This window comes from Ammospiza nelsoni, chromosome Z, assembly GCF_027579445.1.
Source record: "Ammospiza nelsoni isolate bAmmNel1 chromosome Z, bAmmNel1.pri, whole genome shotgun sequence".
NCBI lineage: Eukaryota > Metazoa > Chordata > Aves > Passeriformes > Passerellidae > Ammospiza > Ammospiza nelsoni.
The window spans coordinates 8,974,492-9,000,573 of NC_080669.1; the positions used below are offsets into that span (position 1 = coordinate 8,974,492).

Below are 26,082 nucleotides of genomic sequence, written 5' to 3' on the forward strand. Positions count from 1 at the left end.
CACAAGTGCACACAGCACTCCAGCTGTGGCCGCAGCACTGCCCAGCACAGGGCCACCCTCACTGCCCTGCTCCTGCTGCCCCACTGCTGCTGGCACAGCCACCATGCCCTTGGCCTTCTTGGCCCCCTGGCCACACGCTGCCGCATCTTCAGCTGCTCAAGGCCGCCAGCACCCCTGGCTCCTTTTGGTCCACCCCCTCCTCAGCCACAAAGGTGCCCATTTCACTCCTGATAAAGCAGGCCCCATTGCAAGATGGCCTTCCTCTTCCGAGCAACACAACACAGCAGTCAAGCACTTGCAGCTTCACCCTCACTCTGGGCTCCAATGCACTTGCCCAAGCTGCAGACTTCAGCACAAAACTGATCAGCAGAAACTTGCCCCTACTGCTCTTTGCACCTTCTGAAAAGCCAAAAGGCAGTTGGGCCAACAGTAACTCTACAAGTTAAAAATGACTCAAGTAAACTGCAGAACACTTCCACAAGTTAAGGCACCTTTCCAAAAGGGAAAACAAACCAACAAAACCATTTGACTTCCAGCACTACCACTTGCGCCCTTGGCCGTAACTCCGCAGAAGCCCAGAGATGGAGCTTCCCTGAGCCAAGCAGCCAGAAGCTCAGCTGCAGCCCCCAGCTCGGTGCTGCCTCAACGGGACAGGTCAAAGGCCAATTTCCAGCTGTCACTGCCTGCAGGAAAAGGCCACGTCCTGCAGGACTCCAGCACTTAACATCCTTGGCCAGACACAGCAAGTGCTGGCCGCTCAGAAACTTGCATCTCTGCCTTGCACTAAAGACAGCGCCCCCCACAAAGGGCACTTACTCTCTTGGGAAGATGAGCAGGCTTTGGTGTGACCATGACTGGACGCTTGTGGTGGTCATCTTGCTCATTTTCCTCCTCTCTGTCTTCTTCTGGAATAGGAGAAAGAGCCAGGGGAAAAATGGCTCTTGCTCTTGTCACCTGTGCCAAGACAGAATGATAGGGACAGGCCGTTACCTAGCGCTTAGAACCTCATTTCTCCTCACATCCACAGACACATCTTCAAAGGAGAACTCATGAACTTTGTGTAGCAATGGCATTTGAAGTCACTCCAACCAGACTGAAATGGGCACATTCAACAGAACAGTATAAGGCTATGAACTCGATATTCCTCCTTGTCTGCTCTTTGCAGGCAAGGTTGTCTCTGCAAAAGGCAGCTTTTAGATCTTGTAAACTCTGAAATGGAAAAGTAGGAAAGAGCCAGCAAGGCCTTTGCTACTGCTGCTGAAGACATGGAAAACCAGAAAGGGTTCAGAATCCCTTTCAGTGATTAAAGGAGCAGAAAAGGTTGTGCAGATGCCTCCTTGCATGCTGGAAAAAGAGAAAAGGAACAGGCTTTCTCCCCCTTGGAAACCCATAAAGCACAAGACGGAAGTGACAGTGACTCCAGTGTCTGAAGACCTTGGATGTAGTGAGGTGATGTTTCAGAGTGGAAAGGCCCTTGTGCTGAGCACAGTTATGCGGGGATTGATGGAAGCCTCGTGAAGGTCCCTCAAGAGCCTCCCATTGTCCAGGCTAAAGCTGCCTTGGCACCTCCTCCCTGCCCTTGTGCTGCACCCCCTTACCCAGCTGCCCTGTCCTTCTGTGCACACGCTGCAGCCCCTCCATGACTTTCTGCTCCCCAGGGCCCACAAGTGCACACAGCACTCCAGCTGTGGCCGCAGCACTGCCCAGCACAGGGCCACCCTCACTGCCCTGCTCCTGCTGCCCACCTGCGGCTGGCACAGGCCACCACGCCCTTGGCCTTCTTGGCCCCCTGGCCACACGCTGCCTGATCTTCAGCTGCTCAAGGCCGCCAGCACCCCTGGCTCCTTTTGGTCCACGCACCTCCTCAGCCACAAAGGTGCCCATTTCACTCCTGATAAAGCAGGCCCCATTGCAAGATGGCCTTCCTCTTCCGAGCAACACAACACAGCAATCAAGCACTTGCAGCTTCACCCTCACTCCAAGCTCCAATGCACTTGCCCAAGCTGCAGACTTCAGCACAAAACTGATCAGCAGAAACTTGCCCCTACTGCTCTTTGCGCCTTCTGAAAAGCCAAAAGGCAGTTGGGCCAACAGTAACTCTACAAGTTAAAAATGACTCAAGTAAACTGCAGAACACTTCCACAAGTTAAGGCACCTTTCCAAAAGGGAAAACAAACCAACAAAACCATTTGGCTTCCAGCACTACCACTTGCGCCCTTGGCCGTAACTCCGCAGAAGCCCAGAGATGGAGCTTTCCCTGAGCCAAGCAGCCAGAAGCTCAGCTGCAGCCCCCAGCTCGGTGCTGCCTCAACAGGACAGGTCAAAGGCCAATTTCCAGCTGTCACTGCCTGCAGGAAAAGGCCACGTCCTGCAGGACTCCAGCACTTAACATCCTTGGCCAGACACAGCAAGTGCTGGCCGCTCAGAAACTTGCACCTCTGCCTTGCACTAAAGACAGCACCCCCCACAAAGGGCACTTACTCTCTTGGGAAGATGAGCAGGCTTTGGTGTGACCATGACTGGACGCTTGCGCTGGTCATCTGGCTCATTTTCCTCCTCTCTGTCTTCTTCTGGAATAGGAGAAAGAGCCAGGGGAAAAATGGCTCTTGCTCTTGTCACCTGTGCCAAGACAGAATGATAGGGACAGGCCGTTACCTAGCGCTTAGAACCTCATTTCTCCTCACATCCACAGACACATCTTCAAAGGAGAACTCATGAACTTTGTGTAGCAATGGCATTTGAAGTCACTCCAACCAGACTGAAATGGGCACATTCAACAGAACAGTATAAGGCTATGAATTCGATATTCCTCCTTGTCTGCTATTTGCAGGCAAGGTTGTCTCTGCAAAAGGCAGCTTTTAGATCTTGTAAACTCTGAAATGGAAAAGTAGGAAAGAGCCAGCAAGGCCTTTGCTACTGCTGCTGCAGACATGGAAAACCAGAAAGGGTTCAGAATCCCTTTCAGTGATTAAAGGAGCAGAAAAGGTTGTGCAGAAGCCTCCTTGCTTGCTGGAAAAAGAGAAAAGGAACAGGCTTTCTCCCCCTTGGAAACCCATAAAGCACAAGACGGAAGTGACAGTGACTCCAGTGTCTGAAGACCTTGGATGTAGTGAGGTGATGTTTCAGAGTGGAAAGGCCCTTGTGCTGAGCACAGTTATGCGGGGATTGATGGAAGACTCATGAAGGTCCCTCAAGAGCCTCCCATTGTCCAGGCTAAAGCTGCCTTGGCACCTCCTCCCTGGCCTTGTGCTGCACCCCTTACCCAGCTGCCCTATCCTTCTGTGCACACGCTGCAGCCCCTCCATGACTTTCTGCTCCCCAGGGCCCACAAGTGCACACAGCACTCCAGCTGTGGCCGCAGCGCTGCCCAGCACAGGGCCACGCTCACTGCCCTGCTCCTGCTGCCCCACTGCTGCTGGCACAGCCACCATGCCCTTGGCCTTCTTGGCCCCCTGGCCACACGCTGCCGCATCTTCAGCTGCTCAAGGCCGCCAGCACCCCTGGCTCCTTTTGGTCCACCCCCTCCTCAGCCACAAAGGTGCCCATTTCACTCCTGATAAAGCAGGCCCCATTGCAAGATGGCCTTCCTCTTCCGAGCAACACAACACAGCAGTCAAGCACTTGCAGCTTCACCCTCACTCTGGGCTCCAATGCACTTGCCCAAGCTGCAGACTTCAGCACAAAACTGATCAGCAGAAACTTGCCCCTACTGCTCTTTGCACCTTCTGAAAAGCCAAAAGGCAGTTGGGCCAACAGTAACTCTACAAGTTAAAAATGACTCAAGTAAACTGCAGAACACTTCCACAAGTTAAGGCACCTTTCCAAAAGGGAAAACAAACCAACAAAACCATTTGACTTCCAGCACTACCACTTGCGCCCTTGGCCGTAACTCCGCAGAAGCCCAGAGATGGAGCTTCCCTGAGCCAAGCAGCCAGAAGCTCAGCTGCAGCCCCCAGCTCGGTGCTGCCTCAACGGGACAGGTCAAAGGCCAATTTCCAGCTGTCACTGCCTGCAGGAAAAGGCCACGTCCTGCAGGACTCCAGCACTTAACATCCTTGGCCAGACACAGCAAGTGCTGGCCGCTCAGAAACTTGCATCTCTGCCTTGCACTAAAGACAGCGCCCCCCACAAAGGGCACTTACTCTCTTGGGAAGATGAGCAGGCTTTGGTGTGACCATGACTGGACGCTTGTGGTGGTCATCTTGCTCATTTTCCTCCTCTCTGTCTTCTTCTGGAATAGGAGAAAGAGCCAGGGGAAAAATGGCTCTTGCTCTTGTCACCTGTGCCAAGACAGAATGATAGGGACAGGCCGTTACCTAGCGCTTAGAACCTCATTTCTCCTCACATCCACAGACACATCTTCAAAGGAGAACTCATGAACTTTGTGTAGCAATGGCATTTGAAGTCACTCCAACCAGACTGAAATGGGCACATTCAACAGAACAGTATAAGGCTATGAATTCGATATTCCTCCTTGTCTGCTCTTTGCAGGCAAGGTTGTCTCTGCAAAAGGCAGCTTTTAGATCTTGTAAACTCTGAAATGGAAAAGTAGGAAAGAGCCAGCAAGGCCTTTGCTACTACTGCTGCTGAAGACATGGAAAACCAGAAAGGGTTCAGAATCCCTTTCAGTGATTAAAGGAGCAGAAAAGGTTGTGCAGAAGCCTCCTTGCATGCTGGAAAAAGAGAAAAGGAACAGGCTTTCTCCCCCTTGGAAACCCATAAAGCACAAGACGGAAGTGACAGTGACTCCAGTGTCTGAAGACCTTGGATGTAGTGAGGTGATGTTTCAGAGTGGAAAGGCCCTTGTACTGAGCACAGTTATGCGGGGATTGATGGAAGCCTCGTGAAGGTCCCTCAAGAGCCTCCCATTGTCCAGGCTAAAGCTCCCTTGGCATGTCCTCCCTGGCCTTGTGCTGCACCCCCTTACCCAGCTGCCCTGTCCTTCTGTGCACACGCTGCAGCCCCTCCATGACTTTCTGCTCCCCAGGGCCCACAAGTGCACACAGCACTCCAGCTGTGGCCGCAGCACTGCCCAGCACAGGGCCACGCTCACTGCCCTGCTCCTGCTGCCCCACTGCTGCTGGCACCGCCACCATGCCCTTGGCCTTCTTGGCCCCCTGGCCACACGCTGCCTCATCTTCAGCTGCTCAAGGCCGCCAGCACCCCTGGCTCCTTTTGGTCCACCACCTCCTCAGCCACAAAGATGCCCATTTCACTCCTGATAAAGCAGGCCCCATTGCAAGATGGCCTTCCTCTTCCGAGCAACACAACACAGCAGTCAAGCACTTGCAGCTTCACCCTCACTCCAAGCTCCAAGGAACTTGTCAATGCTGCAGACTGCACCAATATATGCATCAGAAGAAACTGGCCGCTTCTGATTTTCTGCCTCGCAAGAAGGCTTCGCAACTCCGCACTTTGTTTCTTTCGCCACATGGGACAGGAATGGCCCCCACAGCTGCATGGACCACACAATCCTCCCCTTGCAGCTTATCAAAAGCCAAAAGACAGCTGGTCCAAAAGAGACTGTACAAGTGAAGAACCACTCAAGGAAAGTGCAGACCGCTTTCCCAAGCCAAACATACCTTTCCAAAAAGGGAAAACCAACAAAACAAGGCCTGGCACCTCCAGCATTACCGCCTTTGCCCTTGGCCATAGCACTGAGGAAGCCAAGAGATAGAGCTTCCCTGAGCCAAGCAGCCAGATGCTCTCCCAGAGGCACCAGCCCTTTGCTGCCCCAACATGACAGCTCAAGGGCCAAGTTCTGTGGTTGCTGGCTGGAGGAAATCCCAAGCTCCTGGCAGGACTCCAGCACCCAGCATCCTCAGCCTGCAGCAGCAAAGTGCTGGTGGCTCCAAATCTTGCAGCTCTGCCTTGCACTAAAGACAGCACCACACACAACTGGCACTTACAGCTTCAGAATATCCAGGCTCTGGTGTGAGCACTGATGGAGGCTGGTGCTCATCCACCTCAGTTCGCTCCTCTCTGGCTTCTTCTCCAGGAGCAGCGGGAGCCAGGGGAGAGACGGCTCTTGGTTCTGTCATCTGTGAGAAGAGAGGAGCGTAAGGGAGTGGCCGTTTCCTATCATGTAGAACCTCATTTCTTTTCACATCTACCACCACATTTCGAAGGAAAAATCAAAATATTTCATAGTGACAGAGGGGTTCTAAGTCACAGCCACCAAATAAAATGGGCCAATTCAACAGCACTCTAGATGGATATGAAGCTGATTTTCCTCCCTGGCTGCTATCAGCATGCAAGGTTGTTTTGGCAAAACCAAACTTTTAGTGCTTGAAAGCACTGAAATGGAAAAGTAGGAAAGCGACAGCAATGCCATTGCTACTGCTGCTGCAGACGTAGAAAACTCAAACTGGATCACAATCCCATCCAGGGCTGCAAAATGGCAGAAAACGTTGTGCAGAAGCATCTTTGCTTGCTGGAAAAAGAGGAAAATGAACAGGCCTTCTCTTCCTGACAAAACAACAAGCCAACAAGCCACAAGATGGAAGCATCAGCCACTCCACTGTGTAAAGGCTTTGGATGCAGTGAGGGCATGTTTGGTGGTGAGCACTGTCATGAAGGGATTGATGAAAGTCTGTCGGAAGGTGCCTCAAGAGCCTCCCACTCTTGAGGCTAAAGCTCCCTCGGCACCTCCTCCCTGGCCTTGTGCTGCACCCCTTACCCAGCTGCCCTATCCTTCTGTGCACACGCTGCAGCCCCTCCATGACTTTCTGCTCCCCAGGGCCCACAAGTGCACACAGCACTCCAGCTGTGGCCGCAGCGCTGCCCAGCACAGGGCCACGCTCAATGCCCTGCTCCTGCTGCCCACCTGCTGCTGGCACAGCCACCATGCCCTTGGCCTTCTTGGCCCCCTGGCCACACGCTGCCGCATCTTCAGCTGCTCAAGGCCGCCAGCACCCCTGGCTCTTTTTGGTCCACGCAGCTCCTGAGCCACAAAGGTGCCCATTTCACTCCAGATAAAGCAGGCCCCATTGCAAGATGGCCTTCCTTTTCCAGCACCTCATGGTCCAATTAGGTATCAGAAAGTTTGATAGGAATAGTATTTTAAGTCGCTCATTCCAAATTAAAATGATCTTATTCAACTGTACAGAATGCGCCCTTTGTCAGATTTTTCGTGTCTGGTGTTAGTAAGCGTCATTCTCTTTGCAAAACATCATTTTCAGCTTTTCAAATCTCTGCGATGGAAATTTTAAAATAACTATCTTTGCCTTTCTTCTCTATTGGTTCTGGCATGAAAATGAATTTTCTTTCGGCCTTCCTTGCTCGCCCTCTATATTCTAGTGCTACTGGCTAAGCTCACATCTTCCTCTACAATTCTTAAACACCAGGGACATGAAATGTTATTTTCTAACTCACCTCAGGATCTTCAGCAGTGCTGAATACACGCTTCAGGTGTCCTGTAGTGCGAAAGGGAAATGAACCAGATGTTGTGAGAAAACTGCCTGGGCTGCTGAATCCCAGAGAACAAGTCAACCCAAACAGAGATGATTTCCCGTTTCACAACATCCCTCCAGGAGAAACATTACATTCACACACCCGGTAATTGATCAGGAAAATATTCTTCCTTGTGCCTACACTGCAGCCTGTTTAGCCAGTAAATGAATACAAATATGATCAATAATATGCAAATTGTTCTCTAACACTCAATGCTCCTGTTCTAACAAACACATAAAACAGCTTCTGAAATCCTCTCCTTCAGGCACTTTTTTTTTTTCCTCCAATCACTTACATGCACTATTTCTCATTAACTTGCAGGAAACAGTTGCCCAGAAAAGCTTTCCCAAAATCCCCCTGAGCTGTGGCAGTTCTATTGTGGAAGTGCACAGCAGCACCCCTAGGCTTCAGGAGCAGACACTCACTGCTTTAGAGTTTGCACTTCCTTGCAAAAAGAATTACTATTTTAGCACTCAATTAAAAAAAAAAAAAAAACAAACTTAAAAAAAATTAAAAATAAATAAGCTTTCTCTGAATTCTGAGAACAACTGCAGAGACTTTAAAAGGCCTTCCAAGAAGGTCTGCCAGTCTACATTTTCAAAGCTGTCTTGCTTGTCCCAGCAAACTGAGGAAATGACAGAGACTGCTGCCACAGACTCTCCCATGGAGGGAACAGAACCCCTGCAGGTTTCCTTGCAAATGCTGCCCCTGTGGCTACAGACACCCCCTTTTTGCAGAAGGGAAACCTCTACTTACGGGTGAAGTGTGTCACATAATAGATGGAATAGGAAACCCCATAGGCAGCGAAAGCTGCCATAGCCAGATGGTTAAACATTGTTAAAGTGTTGTGGGAGCTTGCCACAACACTAGGAAAGAAAAGGCTCTTGTCAGTGGGCACCTGCCTACTGACAAAGGCGGCAGCCAGGAGGGTTCTCCTGATCTGAGCAAACGCTAGGGATGCTCTGACACTCAGGCCTTCTGTGCACCAAGGCAACCTTCTGATGTCACTACGACAGTGTGGCAACCATGCCCTGACATCACAAAGGAACTGCTCTGTGTTGGTCTGTGAGTTTATGCCAAGCAATACCCAACCTTCCCTACATCAAACACAAAAGAGCCTGGGAAGTTCTCCTCTGTCACAAAGCAGCACAAATTCCCCTCATGGGCCAAACCCTGTTGTTCAGGGCATCCAAGAGGAACTCCAGGAGTGCCCCAAGCACCTACAGCCTGTGCCCCAACTGAGCACTCAGATGGGACACAAGCAAAGGAAACCAGACCAATAAAATGGCCCAAGCATTGCACATTTAAGAAATTACTCTAACTTTCAAAATTTAAAGGTTTATCAAAGCTTAACAAAGAACTGAATAAGAAAACTTACAGCATTGGGAGTCTCTGTGACTAGCAGCCATGTGCTCATCTACAAAAAGGATGCTCTGCCTTTTATACCCTTACCTCCTCCAGAAGTTTTCTCAGTCAGCTTTCTCTGCTGTCCATTGGTGGTGATTACTTTCTTGCACCTTGACTGGAGGTCAGGTGTTGTTTCCCCCTGCCTGCTGGTCACAAGCCAACCCTCCCCAAATGCCCTGACTACCAAGACGATTACAAAGGGGAGGGGAAAGAGGACTGTGGGAGGATATATAACAATATCATCACTACACATTTGAACATCCACATAACATCTACTTCTTAATTGACAGAGCCAACCATTGCATTGCTCGTCTAGAACACACAGAACCAGGAGAGAAGGCACTGTTGGCATCACAGCTGAAATGCTTCCTAACAAATCTCCCCACATATTTGCCCCTTTCTTGGACATGCCCAGGGCTCTGGTGCATGTACATCTGTGCCTTTCTTGCCCTTTGGAAGCAGTCGAACTGGCAGCATCTGCCCACCAGCAGCAGCTGCTCCAAGCTGGGAACGCTGCTGGCGGTGCTGATTTCCAGAGGCTTCTGTGTGCCAGGGGAAGCCAAGGCAGGAGCGGGCTGAACGGTGCTGGCGCTGCTGCTGCTCTGTGCCAGAGAGCCCTGGCTGGGCAGGGCACGGTGCCCACTGCGCTGCGGGCTCTTTCTCCTGCCAGAGCTGGGCACACCTGGCAACAAGGCATGACAACTGGTGGGCAAGCCAAGGGCTTTCTGGGGCTGCTCTGCTCTGCACACACTCAGGACACCTGCAGCACAGAATCTTAACCCTCAAACAGGTGAACCAGAGGGAAACAGCTGGAAAAGATTTCATTTGGACCATTCTTACCTGCTGAACAGAAGTCTTCAAAATGAACGTTACCAAGCAGGGCCTGATCCCTGCTGCCAGCTCAGGGTTAGAAGAGAGGCAATACTTGATCTCAGCACTGGGTCTGTGGGGAATCACTTCCCTGATATGTGCACACCCAGCAATCTCACTTACTAATGTGTATCCATGGATCTAAGACATTTTCAATACTTTGCTGAAACTCACAGGCTAAACATTACCCCAAATTATTTGATTTACTGATTGATACCTTTTGACTTACTGATATTTAAAGCACTTCTCAGAATTTACTGACATGAGTATAGGAGTGTCCTGCAGGTTCCTGCTGGCCTTTGTCACAAGTCCAGGAGGAGCCCCATGCATAAATAACCCAGGATAAAACGGGGCTTGCAAAGCAAAGTCATTCTATTAGTTGCAATAGCAAATAATACACAGCAACCCCTGGATTCCCAAAAATCTGCTCAGCAGGAAAAGGAGATGCAGCATGGTGCTCCGCAGCAGTGGCAGGTAGGCACTGCACTTTCAGGATATCCCCTGGATCAAAACCATGTGCATTTCATTCTTCTCACCTTTCCAGCTCAGAACCCAGCCCTATATCTCGTGCTCAGGAGTGGAATTTCCCAGTTACGGCATTGGCTCACACGTGGCTGGCGTGTGAGATGAGGCCAATGAATCAAGGATTTGAAAGAACTGGAAGAGTTAAAATTTTAGCAAGATTTAGTTAGGGGGAAAGAGTATAGCAATAAGAGTAGAAATAACAAGGACTAGTTAATATTTTGCAGGTAAGGTAGTTAAGGCTAACGTAATATATCACTTGCTTGTCTTTCCTATGTTTAAAGAAGCAGGATGGGATGCGGATTTCTTTGTGACAAAGAAGAGGACCAGAGCCTGCACCTGGGCCCCGAAAGTTCAGCTATAGGCAAGAAGTGCAAAAGCCTGCCAACAGGTCATAAGCAAAGAGGTCAAATTGAGGAAGACGTCTTGGCCTTCATCAGAAGGACACCATTCCCCTCTTTAAAACCCACCAGCACAGGTGAAGTGAAAGACTGCAGAAATGTGAAGGAACTTTGGACTCAATTATAATACATTTTAATACAAAGGGGGGGAGGCAGTGTTACCTAATGAATATGTGTTAGGTTTTTTGGGAAATATATGAATATGTAAGACATTTTAGATGAGTAGAGAGCCAGTGATTCTTCACACATGTCTTTAGGAGACAACTCCTCCCGTGCCTGGTGCTGTAATAAACACACCACCTTCTAACTTCAACTGTGGTGAGTTCTATTCCCCACCTCATTTGGTGACCGCGGCAGGAACGCTTCTCTGCTCCAGCAAGAACAACCGCGCTGTGGACGTCTCTGGGCACTGCCAGGACATTCCTTTCCTGGAGGCACCTCTGGTCTGGGCTATTCCTCGTGGGGGACAGACAAGACTGCTGGGACTGTGGAGAAAGGGAGTGTTTAACTCTGTATAAAGTAAACCGTAAGGCGAACGCAGGGGAAGGGCTGCTCCTAAGTCACACAGAGATGTCCTGCGCACAACGTACGCCTGTACAGTTTGGGTTTGGGCCTGGCTGCCAGCAGAAAGGATTTGCTGTGTCAATAAGGACCTGCTAGAAATTCTGGGGGTGAATTGAGCAAATCCTGTTTTATTGCTGCAAGTTTTCCTGTGTGATGTAATTGTGGTTGTGTTTCCAGTGAGTATGTTTTGAGGAAGATGATGTAGGTGGATGCTGATGTGGTAGATGGTGAGTTGTGTTGAGAAAAGCGAGCACTCTGTCCCCTCATAAAGAGATACTCCTTTATCGGTGAGCTTGTGTGTGTGGACTTTGTAATTGCAGGGGTTGGTACTCCCTGTGACACCTGGTGCCTGGGTATACAGGGGGGTTGAGTGGTTTTTCTCCCTACATTGTGGTCATTTGGGACTGTACGGTTGTGTTTGGGGAAATTTTAGGATTTTGTCTGCAACAAGTGCAGCAATTTAGGCAGAAAACTACAGTGTGGTGATTTACGTATGTTGAACTATGGTAGTTCCTTTCTACTGCCCCCCTCCCCCAGGGTTACAAATCTCCTGCCAGAAGGTGGACGCTCTCTTTCCTCTCCTGGAAATCCTCTTTCCTCTCCTGGATGCTCCCTTTCTCTCCTGGAGTTTTTCTCCATTAAAGCTGTGCGACTTTGGTCCCGAGAAGAAAGAGCGCCTCTCGTCTTTTGCTTTGTCCTTGTCAGTGTCACTGGGGTCCAGAGCTCGCCAAACTGATCCCCCACGAGGCAAAAACCGTCAAATGGCCCCACATGCAGAGCTCAAAAATTGGCGACATTTCTGATGGACTGGACTGTTTGCCACACTTTTGGAATTCCCTATTCCCACACAGGTCAGGCAATTGTTGAAAGGACACACCACACTCTAAAACCCATTCTAGGTCTGCAAAAGGGGGAGTGGCCCAAGCAGCACCCCTGATAAGGTTCAGCAAAGCTTTATATGCCTTTATGTTTTCAATAGCACATTTCCAGGACCTAATCCTCCAATTTTAGGCACTTTTCAAACAGCACACAGGCAAAACTGAAAGAAAATGCTCCAGTTTTGATCAGAAACCTTGAGTTAGGACAAGTTGTAGGACCATTTGCACTAATCACTTGGGGCAAAGGGTATGCTTGTATTTATTTGCACAGGTGCCAGACCTAAGTGGGTCCCCGCGAAGGATGTGAAACCGTCCCATACACAAGAGCGCACCGACAATTCCACCAGCAGGAAAATGAGCACGCAGATGTGAGCCACACAGAGAAACTACAGTTCATGCCAGACGTTCCCTGTTCAACCTGTGAAAGCTACAAATCTTGAGTTTGATTGTTGATTTTTGGACTGTGAAAATTGTTTGTATCATAGAGCTCTTTCAGCAAAAGCGTGGCATCCATTTTGTTCAAAAGACTTCTAAAATATTCAGATTTGTAAAAATTAAAGGTTAGAGGGACAGTTCAGTGCCCTATAGTCGGCCAGTCCCTGAACAAGTGCTAAAAGATTTGCTTGAGAACTGAAAGAGATGGGGAAGCTTTTGCTGAAAAGCAGCTGAACAGAAACATGGAGTTTGATCAAATGATATACTGGCGCTTTTTGGTTTTGCTTGCTTGCTTTTGCAGTGCATATATGCCTGTAGATCAACCAAAAATGAATGTTTACCTTGCTTTAGCCAAGTCAGCAGGCTCAGACACCATATGTTTGACCAATTTGATCCCACAGAAACCCTTGGTGACCTGTTTGGTCGGTGTGCCAGTGCCAGCCAAGGAATGGCCAATAGCCAATTGTGACAAATATTGGTGTGAGGCTGCCAATGAGACCAATCCCATAACCAGCTGGCATCACTGGGCCCCTGATCTACTTAGAGCACCTTCTGAACCTCAAGAATTGGAATTCTTGGTTCATTTCTAATGGAATATTGTGCTGAGTTTCGGCACCAGGGAGATCCACAGTTAAATGTTACTCCCCATCATCCTGTGGACAGATACTCAAGTTTGTGGTGCAATTGTACTACCCCAGTGTCCCCTAAGGGTGAAACTGCTGACAAGCAGATGACCTAGATGAAGCCCCACGACAATTAGTAACAGAATATTGGCTCATTGGTGGAGATGAAGCCTGACAGGGAATTCCTCAAAAATTAAAGGTGGCCCATCTAGCATCAGACAACTCACTGGGATAGCACCTATCGTTAAAAAAGCCATCAAGAGAAAACACAGAGAAAAAAGATTTGCCCATCATTATAAAGAAAAGTGTAATAGCAATTTCAGACCTAGGGCCCTGCTAAATGAGTTACATCAAATTTATTTCTGCATCCACTTGCCTCGGGTGAGGCATTGAGACCATTATAGCAATTGGGGTGTTGGCTGGAGAAAGAAGACAGTGCTACTTGCGTTGCAATTAATGACGTGATGACTGGTGTTAGTGCTGTCAGACATGCAACCTTACAGAACAGAGCAGCAATTGATTTTCTTTTACTGGCACATGGACATGGTTGTGAGGAATTTGAAGGACTGTGTTGCATGAACCTGTCTGATCACTCTGAATCCATTCAGAAAAGCATACAAAAGCTGAAAGATTTGAGAGCTCCAACTAAAGAAGACGGTGGGTCATGGTTAGATGATTTGTTCCAAGGATGGAGCTTTGCACCTTGGCTAAGGGGAACTTTGTAGAATAGGTCTCTAAGGATTGGGTGTTTTGGTAGTGGTACTAGTAGTAATACCTTGCATACATTGGTGTGTGTGACAAATGATGGACAAAATGATCAAAGAAGTTTTTATCACACAAGAGAGAGAGGTAGGAAATGGATCTCAGAGAGTTCTTGAAATCTCACACAGATGGTGGATGAAGGTGTAGACATGGAGGAAGGTTTTGAATTAAGACCCTGGAACAGACAAGACTTTTTTGGAACAATGACTTGTAATTGCTATCAGACATGACTTTTGCCCTTTGAACTGACTGGACTTTCACAGCATTAAAATTGCTGTGTTGGAGTATAGCAAGGCTTAATGTGAGCAAAAAGGATGCTTTAAGCATGTAATAAGCAGGTATACTACAGTAAAGCTATGAAATGCAGGGTAGTTAATAAACGACATGGATACAAAGGTTTCTTTTTAGCCCACCTGTGAGGGGGAATAGTGGGAATCTTTCAAATCAGAGGGTTTTGGGACAGCTGCAAAACGCACATCTCAGAGAAAGCAGAACCGCAGTTAGAGCTAAGCAGCAGCCATAAGATTTGTCAGCAGAAAAGTTATATAAGAAGTAGAAAAGTAAGAACAAATAGAACAATGGTTTGTGTCTATTACTGTAGAATCCAGGATGTTCGTATGTCTGAGATGTAACACACAACAGAACTCCCTTTGGTCATCAGCAAACAGCTTCGTTTATTGCCTTCAGCACCCATAGCCCATTTAGCCCAGTCAAAACTCCCAGGCCGAGACATCTCATTGGTCTATCTCTGTGCCCCCAGACTCTGAACCAATGCAATGTCTGTATCTTAGGAGAGCTCCCATTGCCTGGGAACTTCTGTCAGTCAGTCCAGAGGCTGCTCCGTGGAGCTGAATTGGGCTCCTCATTCTAATTTGATTGATACTGACCCACCAGTGTATTAACACTTGGCTGGAATGACTCCCTAAGCTACAGAAAAGTATCTCTAGCAAGATATTAGGAACTTCTAAGCTTAATAATGGAGCTCTGTCCATTTTGTTTTAAGGCTTACAAGCAGGTATAGTGTTTGAAATAAGCAAGCAGTGTTTTAACAAAAGATACGTGTGCTTATAGTGGTTGCACAGAACTGCTGTCAATATGCTTTTGCTTTGTGTGAGTAGTCAAAAGACTTTTAAAGTAAGTTGTACCATTAAGTTCATTGCCTGCTGCCAGGGACGTGAGCTGCTGGCATCTTCCCACTGTCATACCCATGTAATGAGACTGATGCTGGAAAACAAACAGCTCCAGGCGCGTTCCTCAGCAGTCCCGTCCCTTTCGTGATTCGTACAGAGACCCGCGGCCAGCAATACTCAGCTGAGGACCAGAAGAGACCGGAATAGCCCGGGCAGTCCAGCTTTAGTGCAAGGCATCCGGCAGCCTTGAGGGTACAAAGCGAGCACAGGTCGCAGCTCCTCGTGTCCGGAGCGAGCCCGGAGCAGCTCTCACAGGCCGCAGCCCCTCCCAGGCCCAGCTCCGGGCGCAGCCGGGGCCGCTCCGACTGTGCGGGGCCGCTGCCGGGGCGCTGTCGCGGCTCCTCCCGCGGGGCGGAGCTGACGCGGCCCCGGCGGCCCCGGCCCGGCCCCGCTGCGCTCCGAGCGCGTCCCCGGAGCGGCCCGGCCGAGGCGGCGAGGGACGGGCGGCGAGGGGCCGGGGGCATGGGGCGCTCCGGGAACGGGCGGACATCCCGGCAGAGGGGAGAGAGACCTGGCAGAGGGAGGAGTGAGCGGGAGAGGGGAGAGATGCTGGGAGGAGGGCAGAACTCTGGGAGAGGGGAGAAATCCTGCAAGAGGGAGAAGCCACCGCGGAGAAGGGGGAGATCCCGACCGAGGCGAGAGAGTCCGAGAGAAGGGGCAGCTCTCGGGAGAGACGGGAGGACCCAGGAAGATGGGGTAGAGCACGGGAGAGGAGAGACTCCGGGAGCGGGGAGCGCCTTGGCGCAGAGAGAGAGCCCGGGAGCCGGGAGATCCCCTGCAAGGGGTGAGCCAGGGAGAGGGGGAACAGGCTGCGACCGAGGAGGGTCCAAGAGAGAGGAGATGCCGGGAGCGGGGACAGAGCCCTGGGAGAAGGGCGAGAGTCCGGGGCACAGGGAGGAGAGCCCGGGTGAGGGGGCATCCCGGGAGAGGGGAGACAGCCCTTGGAGAGAGGGCAGAACCCGGGGACGGGCTGAGCCTTGGAAAGAGGGGAGGTGCCCGGCTCGGGGAGTCCTGCAGCCGGGCCGAGAACGGGCGCGGGTCAGTGCGGTTCGGGAGAGCGCGGCTGCGGGGCTGGCTCCGGAGGCGGAGGCGCGTGGAAAGCGCTGCTCGGCAGCCCCGGCGGCGCTGAGAGCACAGCCCTGCCCGGGGAGGCAGCACCACGGGCGCCGCTCGGCTTCCCAGCCAGGCCACGGCACCGCTCGGCTTCGCCGCCGGATCCGCGGCAGCTCGGAGCATCGCTCCCTGCCCGGGCCCGAGGCTCACCTGCGCCAGGTGCACCAGAGCATCGCCTCTGCCTGGACAACCCACAGCGAGCAGTGCCCGGCAGGGACTGCAGATCCCCTTTGGTGGCAGAGAAAAAAGAGCAAGGAATCTTCCGTGGGAGAATAGAGGCAATAGGATGAGGTGTCAGTGTCCAGTGTGTTCAGATGCACTCACAAGGATACTATTGCTCTTGGCTCAACTTGCTCTTAGTTTTTTAGAACATGGAAAAGAAGTGAGCAGACACAAGTCACAAGCTGGTTGCAGTGTTCAGGCACCAGCTCTCTGGATAAAATGCTACACAACTGCTGGAAAGCTGGATGCATGACTAATTACCTCTTGCTAAGTAAGCTGGACTTGTTAGGGGCAGCATAGTTATCTCCCAAAAATTACTAAGGAGGCATGATTGAGAAAATTCTGAAGAAGGGCTCATACACCTGCTTTTTAATGCAGTTGCTGTGGGTCTGATAAATGGAGTCTGCTTTTATGCCATGAAGGTTTGTATTGTAGGGTTTTTTTGCATGCAGGCATGCATTCAAAATTTGGGTATCTAAGATAAAATCCTTTTATAAGGGATATGGAAGACACTAACCTTATGTGAGCAATATGTCAGCTAGGGACAGCTAAGCCATTATTGCTGAGAGGATGAGCAGCCCTGCAACACAGGTGTGAGCCCTGGCTGATACTCAGTAGAAGCAGAACTTAGGCAGTGCTCAGTTAGAAGGTCCTGAAGAGAGAAGGGTCTAATCCTTTGGTGCAGTATTGTATAGACTTTGGGATCACTACTCCATTCCAAATGGCTTTCCCTTCAGTCACAAGAGGCTTCCATCTCTTCCAAAAATTGCCTGCTGAAACTCTTCTGCTCCCTTCCAAATCAGTTCCCTAGTCCAGCATAACCTCTGAAGCACAGACAGATGACTCTTCAACTAATTATAGTAGAAAAGAAGGGTATTTATTACAGCGCTGGATACATGTGAACTAGTTTCCAAAGACATGCACAAGGAGTTGCAGACTCCTGCTCTCTATTTCTACAGAAAAGGTATTACATCAGGTTTTTAAGGACCCATAATACATCATTATTACCGGCCTGAATCGTATTTTTATCAGCTGAATATCTATTAGAGCTGCACAATTTTACTCCCTTAACTGGGTTGGTGGGATTTTGAAATGAGGAAGTGGTTGTATGGGAGGAACAAAGCCGTCTTCCTCATGGTGAACTCTTCTCCCATAGCCAGTTGGCAAGACTTTTGACCTGCTGGTCATGGTCCAAGCCTCTCCTAACTGTGCAATTATTCTTAAAGCAAGGTATTTCTACGGTCTCTGCTCCTTCACAAATTGCTTCATCTATCCCTGTCACTGCTAGCTTTATGTTCCTAATATATTTGGTACTCTTTAACTAAGGTGTGTGATTTCTGCTAGTTATATTACTAACTTAGCTTCTTACCTCATTTTAAAATCTTAAATAAAATACGCAATTATCTGCGGCGAGGTGTCTGGCCTTTGAGGTCGAATGTCTGGCTAGCTGAGGTTGGCCAACACCCAGCTGCAATCCTGCAAGCACCCCTCAGCGTCTAATGGCCGCGGGCTGTGCTTGCTGTGGACGGGCTCGCTGCTGCCAAGACGAGGAAGAAGGAGCTGGACACTCTCTGAGGTCAAACTCAGATTTATTGCAGATCCCAAGACGACAACCAGGGAGTGACCCCGACTGCCAGGAGAAGCAAGGTTTTAAATGGGAGGAGGTGTATCAGGGAGGGGTTGATAAAGAACCAATAAGGGAACATAAGGGAGTGAACATAACATGACAGACATTAGGGAAAACCCAAATGATACAAAGTAATGGAGGGGCCCTGGGACCACAGCCAATCACTGCCCCCTGAGTGAAGAAGCTTCTGGAAAACTAGGTGGAGTGCGGGGTTATAGACTGGACCCAGGGAGGAGAACAAGTAAACATATAAGGAAATGAAGGGGAGGAGGAATTATATAACTTGAGGGATTGACAGGACCAAGGGCGGGAGTAACTATAGTAACAAAATGAGTGGCAGGGCTATGGCGGGAAAACTGGGGAGGGCAGAACCATTTACATTAAATGGGGGGAGCAATACAGAACATGGGGGAGCAATACAATAAACTTAACAAACACACAGCAACAATCATCTACTATCCCAATTCAAGTCCCAGCTGGCCCCTCAACTCATCTGCACTTTTCAATTATCCTAATTACATTTTCAGCTAACCCCTTGACTCACCTCAGGCACATCCCGGATTCCCTCTCTCTCAGGAGCTCAGAGCTGCATTGCACAGCGTTTGCTGTGGGCCAGAGAGCACAAAGCAGGCTGGCCTGGTGGGCCTGAATATTTCTGCCAAACAATCTGCATCTCACACCTTTGCTCTGGCTCAGTGCAGAACTGCAGGATTGCAGGCGCTTCCTCCCAGAGCTGCTCACACCTTTTCATCCTTACTCATGGATGACATTTTCATTCCCTCTTCTTTAGGAAGTCTTGCTTTACCAGGCAAATACTTCCTTGTCCATTCACAGCTGAACTCCAGAAGCTTTGTTTTCAGCCACGCAACAACATTCACAAGTTCCCAGTCCAGCCCCTTTCTTCCCTGCCCAATGCAGTTGCCCAAGAAGAGGGAGAAAACATCTCCTCCAGTGTCTCAAACACCATGTCCAGATCCAGCGGTGGCAATTCCTCTTTCCCAGGAGTATTCCACAGCCAGCTGTGGCTGTCCATGCTGCAGAACCTACACTGGTGGCTTGAGTGCTGGGGGCTGAAGTGTCTGGCCTGGCTGCAAGAATCCAAACACATTGGTCAGGCTCCAAAATGTGTCTTTGGGATGCAGAGCTCTTGTGCTACCTTGGATCAAACATCACAGGAAGCACACAGCAACCTCCGTTCCAGAAATGTATTCAGACTTCCCAGGGGATTGGAGTGATTTCTTCCTCTTAAAAATATTTATCCAAATTGATATGTACATAGATTAAAGCATGAACCGGAAATCTGATATAGACAAACACAGAGACACACACACACACAAACACCCTAGAATCACAGCTTTGTGCGTCTTCCCAGCAGCTTTGGGATTTGGCTACATTTGGTTTCTCATCACAAAAGACCACAGAAAATGGATTCACCCAGGAAGAGCCCAGATCTATAGACATGCATGCTAAACTTGTACTGTGAGTTTATTCTGTAAACAGCCTTGAGGGTGAGGCCATTATCTTCAGCTGCAGCTGTTGTTGGGCACACAGAGCTTGTTTCAATGGCACGGCTTGATTTGCAGGGCAGACAGTCTTAAACATCTGCAATGTCCTATCAGAGTCCCAGTTTGGCCTCATTCAAAGAAAGAGGAGAGTGCACCTAACACTGACCACTTGTTAGGCAATATCTTTCACCGTGCCCTTGTACCCCTACAGAGAGTCTGTCTACAAAATGCCCAGAACACCCTCCAAATCTGCAGCGAGGACAGGAAAATGAGGCAGAGAATCTGTCTGTTTTCAAGGTCCCCCTTCCTAGGCGACTTGACACTTTCTACCTGCTTCTCACTTGAGATCTACCCATGATAGAGCACTGCAGGAAAACACTTGAAAGGGTCATTTAGCAGGAGCTGCTTGGAAAGCAAGGGCAGAAGCTCTTTCCCTCCCTGATGGGCTGCGGGCTGGCAAGTGCTGCTCTGAAGATGTGCAGCTGCTCCTCTCTGGAGAGGCCATGGAAGGGTTGTGATGGTCTATGGGTACCAGAGGAACAATGAGCTCAGGTTGGCATTTAAGCTCCATGGGAACAAGCAGAATGAAGAGCTCACAGTGGAGATGAAATTTGCCTGTTCCTGGCTCCTCTGATGAAACGCCAAGAAGTCCAGATGAAGCAAACACCTTCTCCCAAGAAGCTAGGAAAACCTCAGAATCATGAGCACCTGCACTTCACCTGGAATGGCGTGGAGGCAGCTCTAAATGCTCGGGTGAGGCAGCACTGAGGTCATGGTATGAGAGCACTGTGTAGCAGTGAGGGAAGGAAAAGGGAAGCAAAGGGAAGGCTGGGTCACTATTGGTCTTTGGGTGTGCTTCCCTTGGCAGCAACTGTGCTTCTGTCAGGGAAAACAAAAGCTCCCTGAATTGTTAAAACTGAAAATCATGGACAAAGACTCTCTAACTAGTCAAAGTTAGAAAGTGCTATGTTCATTACGCTGGCGGCCGGCACAAGGGAGGGTCATTCCTGAAATGCATGACCGCTGGCCGGGCTCGGCTCGGCACGGCACAGCACAGCACAGCACAGCAGGCTCCAGCAGGACAGGGAAGGAAGGGCAAGGCAGGCAGGGAAGGGCAGGGCAGGGCACTGGGAGCAGTGACAGGCTCTGTCCACATGCTGCATCCCATGCCTGGATAACCATCGGGGACAGAGAGGAAGGACATTGCTCTGGCTTGGCTGCAGAAAGGATGAAAAGCGGGACTCAGAAAATATTAATTTGGACTCCTATATACTAGCTGGTTTTATCTCACCATGTCTGCCTGTCTTTGGAAGACTTGGCACATTTTTCATGATTTGGAATCAGCTACAGCAGCAGGAAGGGGCAGCAATTTTGTCAGCATGGATATCAAAGCCAAAGTGCTCCCCCATGGATGGATGTTGCTTTCTCCAAAGCATTTCTGGCCTAGAGTTGTAGTGAACTCACGCTGGTGTCTTCCCAAACAGCGTTGCCTTTTTCTTTCCTCAGGAATCACCTTTTCCTTTTCTTCCCCCCATCTGGGGAGAGCTCCAATGCAAATACCTCCTGCAGCCAACTCCTGTCACTGTAGACTGACAAAGGAGACCTTGCAGTGGAGAGAGATTCCCTAGAGCTGCTGTGGAGAGCTGAAGGGGGAAGCTTTGTCCCTTAGTCTTGTTGGGGAGCTGCTTGTGCTCTGGGGGACAGACACTGATAGTGGAGCCCTGGAAAATGTAAAAGATTGAATCTGAAAATTACCATGAAAGTTATATAATGATAGAATATAAAAACTTGATCATCTCAAATATATGGTTGGAGTCAGATTTGAGTTCAATACTCCTGACACTCACAGGTCTTAATAAAAGCACCTGCTTCTAATCGCTCATGTGATTATGTGTTTCTGAATGCTAACAATACCAATAATGTTTATCCTAGCCTTTCAGGTTCATTCCTGAGCTTCTTGACACACCACAGAGACTTTGGGGTTGTCGTACTGGCAAATAAATTTCAGTCTGGGCACTTTTTGAAATGCTACAATTATTCATTTTTTGGCTTTCCTGCAGAAATATTGTCATCAACTGTTCCTTCCAGAGAATCTTTTCCTATTTCCTGAGGAATTCCTTTTTTTGCCCTCCCAGATCAGGCCAATTCCCAGGGCTCCTTCCCAAAGTGAGGTGTAGCCCATGGCCTCCACTCTCCAGCTGGAACAGAAGGAAGCACAGAGTTTGCTGTTGTGGGAGAGGAGCTTCTCGTTCCTGCCTGCTTTCCCTTTGCGACAGGTTGGTGTGTTCTCATTTGATAAAGGCAGGTTTAAACTCTGAAGCAGTTGTGTTTCAATCTGCTCCCTTCTCCAGCTCTTCTGTGGGTATCCTTGGACAAAACGATCTTGGTGGGGGTTCGCTGTGGCAGATTAAGGAAGGAGGTTGATATTTCAGGGTTGTGACTGCTGAAAGCAGCTGGTTTTCGGAGGTGTCCAGAATTGGGAGCGGCTTCTTTTCTCACTTGCCTGCAGAAAAGGAAGTTGCAACGTGGGAATTTCATTTGTGGAGATGGCTGCCAGGGGTGTTTGCCAAGAGATGGGCTGGCAGAGAGGCAGGTCTCGTGCTAAACTGGCTGTGTGTTTGTTTTGATATTGGGGAGGGTCAGAGATGCAGACACAGACACCATCTGAAGCAACAGTGTAATTTTCTGTAATGCCAAAGTGCAAAAAAGAGTCAGGAAAGAATAAGCTAAGCAAAGCACCTCAGCATTATTACAAAAGGGTGCCTCTGGTTATTAAGGAAGATACATCACCAGGTACCACAATGCTTTCCCCTTCATCCAGTGCTGCACGTCAGCTGGGGGAAGCTGTCCCAGCCAAGCCCTGCAGAGCCACGGCTGGGAACGGGGAAATGCTGCGGTGCCTCCACCTTTGCCGGCCACGAGGCTCCCGAGTGCGCTGTGAGAGTAGCCCGGCTCCGACAGTGCTGGACGAGCAATGTGCCAGAGCTTCTGCTGGGGCACAGCTGGTTTCATTCTCCTCTTGGTATTCTCCTCGAGCCTGCCCAGGGCTCAAGGAAGAACCAAGACCAGGTGTGGCCGTGTCCATTTTCCTCATGCAGAAAGATGCAGACATGCTTCACCAGTGAATGGAGTCAACAATGGTTTTGACAGTAATACTTGGTTAAGGAGCAGATATGTAAAACATTGGTTTGGAAAGATCATCTAGAGGGTAGCTTTGGCTCAGGTCCTGTTGTGGAGGCTTCAGTCAGGGTCTGTTGTTCAGGCCTTAGTCCTTTGGTATTTTGCAGTGCACATCAATGCTGTGCAGAGCTGGAAACAAACAAGTCTGTCTGTAGCACATTTGAGACAGGGAACAGGATTAGCCCTGCAAGGCCAGGCTAGGGCCAAGAGCAGAAGGCCAGCACCCTGCTTTTGCCCACAGGCAGCCCTGCAGGGCAAGCAGCCACTCCTGCCCAGGGCTGAGGTGCCCGAAGCTGCCTCCCCGCTGTGCAGCTCTGCAGAGCCCGCGGGGCGCAGGGTCCTGGGCAGCCAGGGCAGCCCGGCTGCCTTGGAGCACAAGGAGGGGCCCAGAGAGAAGCTGCTGCCCTTTGCTTTGGAACTGTTCCTCAGAGTCTTGTCATTAATCCACAGTGTCTGATGTGTTTTCTTCTCCCAAATTTAACAGAGCTTTTTGAGTGAAATTGACTGATGTAGCTGCTGCTGCTGGTGGTGGTGCTTTGTCTGCAGTGAGGGCAGGTGATTTGAACCAAGGACAGAGTCCATTGTTAACACCCCAGCTTTGCCAAATCAAGAAAACCATTCACAATGGGGCTGTCAGTGCTGAGCAGTTTTCCTAGGTTTTGGAAAGCTCCCACCTTAACAAACCCAACAGATTTTCCTCCATGAGGATACCAGCAGTACATGATGCCAGTGTTTTCCACCCCGTTTTCTGTGTCTTTGGCACTTTTAAGACTTGCTCAGTTCCCAGCAGGAATGAAATGACCTGTGATCATGTGATTTGAGAGCTCTGTGTTGTTCGTTGCCACATGAGTGTTCATGACAAGCTGGACACACCAGTTGTGGCTCTGTTGAGTTAAATTCATCCCAATTTTGTGCAAACAGCAGCCCTGAGATGCTGAGAAGAGCAAGCGCAGTGGGTGGGTGTGCATGCACACGCCTGGGGGCTGACTGCTGTGTGGGCAGAAGGTTTTGCACTGTTGTAATTCTTCACTCTCCCAGGAGGAAGAAATCAAATCTATATGAAATGAAAGGATATAAATCTATACAAAATTCAAAGATATTAAAAGGAATGAAGAAACACATACTAATTTCTCTTGTATGTAATTTAACATATACATACTATTTCCAGCCAGGGTTCTCTGTACGAATCGCGAACGGGACGGGACTGCTGAGGAACGCGCCTCGAGCTGTTTGTTTTCCAGCATCAGTCTCATTACTTGGGTATAACTATGGGAAGATGCCAGACGCTCACATCTGTGGCAGCAGGCAAATAACTCAATGGTACATCTTACTTGAAAAGATTTTTGACCAATCACACAAAGCAGAAGCATACTGACAGTAGTTCTATCCAACCACAATAAGCACACATACCTTTTGTTAAAACAGCTTGCTTCTTTTGAATACAATACCTGCTTGTAAGCCTTAAAACACAATGCACTGAGCTCCATTATTAAGCTTAAAAGTTCCTCATATCTAGCTAAACATACGTTTTTGAAGCTTAGGGAATCGTACTAACCAAGCATTAATACACAGACCATTGTCCTTTTTGTCCTGATTTTTTACATCTTATATAACTTTTCTGCTGACAAATCTCATGGCTGCTGCTTAGCTCTAATTGCAGGTCTGCTGTTTCTGAGGTCTGCCTTTTGCAGCTTTCCCAAAACCCTGTGATTTAAAAAAAATTTCCACAATTCCCTCTCTCGGTACAACTAAAAAGAAACCTTTGTATCCGTGTAGTTTACTAACTACCTTGCATTTCATAGCTTTACTATAGTATACCTGCTTATTACTTGCTTAAAGCATCCTTTTTGCTCACATTAAGCCTTGCTATATTCCAACACAGCAATTTTAATGCTGTGAAAGTCCAGTCAGTTCAAAGGGCAAAAGTCATGTCTGACAGCAATTACAAGTCATTGTTCCAAAAAAGTCTAGCCAGTTCCAAGGTCTTAATTCAAAAAGTTCCTCCATGTCTATACCTTCATCCACCATCTGAGTGAGATTTCAAGAACTCTCTGTGAATCCATTTCCTACCTCTCTCTCTTGTGTGACAAAAACTTCTTTGATCATTTTGTCCATCATTTGTCACACACACCAATGTATGCAAGGTATTACTACTAGTACCACTACCAAAACACCCAATCCATAGAGACCTATTCTACAAAGTTCCCCTTAGCCAAGGTGCAAAGCTCCATCCTTGGAACAAATCATCTAACCATGACCCACCGTCTTCTTTAGTTGGAGCTCTCAAATCTTTCAGCTTTTGTATGCTTTTCTGAATGGATTCAGAGTGATCAGACAGGTTCATGCAACACAATCCTTCAAATTCCTCACAACCATGTCCATGTGCCAGTAAAAGAAAATCAATTGCTGCTCTGTTCTGTAAGGTTGCATGTCTGACAGCACTAACACCAGTCATCACGTCACTAATTGCAATGCAAGTAGCACTGTCTTCTTTCTCCAGCCAACACCCCAATTGCTATAATGGTCTCAATGCCTCACCCGAGGCAAGCGGATGCAGAAATAAATTTGATGTAACTCATTTAGCAGGGCCCTAGGTCTGAAATTGCTATTACAATTTTCTTTATAATGATGGGCAAATCTTTTTTCTCTGTGTTTTCTCTTGATGGCTTTTTTAACGATAGGTGCTATCCCAGTGAGTTGTCTGATGCTAGATGGGCCACCTTTAATTTTTGAGGAATTCCCTGTCAGGCTTCATCTCCACCAATGAGCCAATATTCTGTTACTAATTGTCGTGGGGACTCATCTAGGTCATCTGCTTGTCAGCAGTTTCACCCTTAGGGGACACTGGGGTAGTACAATTGCACCACAAACTTGAGTATCTGTCCACAGGATGATGGGGAGTAACATTTAACTGTGGATCTCCCTGGTGCCGAAAGGCAGCACAAATTTCCATTAGAAATGAACCAAGAATTCCAATTCTTGAGGTTCAGAAGGTGCTCTAAGTAGATCAGGGGCCCAGTGATGCCAGCTGGTTATGGGATTGGTCTCATTGGCAGCCTCACACCAGTATTTGTCACGATTGGCTATTGGCCATTGCTTGGCTGGCACTGGCACACCGACCAAACAGGTCACCAAGGGTTTGTCTGGGCTCAAATTGGTCAAACATATGGTGTCTGAGCCTGCTGACTTGGCTAAAGCAAGGTAAACATTCATTTTTGGTTGATCTACAGGCATATATGCACTGCAAAAGCAAGCAAGCAAAACCAACAAGCGCCAGTATATCATTTGATCAAACTCCATGTTTCTGTTCAGCTGCTTTTCAGCAAAAGCT

At 49.0% G+C, this 26,082-nt stretch overlaps 1 protein-coding gene across 1 annotated transcript in view; it reads right to left on the reverse strand.

The window, feature by feature from the left end:
* Positions 1-15,594, reverse strand: part of LOC132087019 (serine/threonine-protein kinase Pak-like) — a 49,779-nt gene extending 34,185 nt beyond the window's left edge. The window contains exons 1-3 of the mRNA XM_059493045.1: positions 15,411-15,594; positions 13,380-13,390; positions 5,910-6,041 (exon numbers count right to left, since the gene is read on the reverse strand). Coding sequence (XP_059349028.1) covers positions 5,910-6,041; positions 13,380-13,390; positions 15,411-15,594 — 327 coding nt within the window. The remainder of the gene's footprint in view (positions 1-5,909; positions 6,042-13,379; positions 13,391-15,410) is intronic.
* Positions 15,595-26,082: the final 10,488 nt, after the last annotated feature.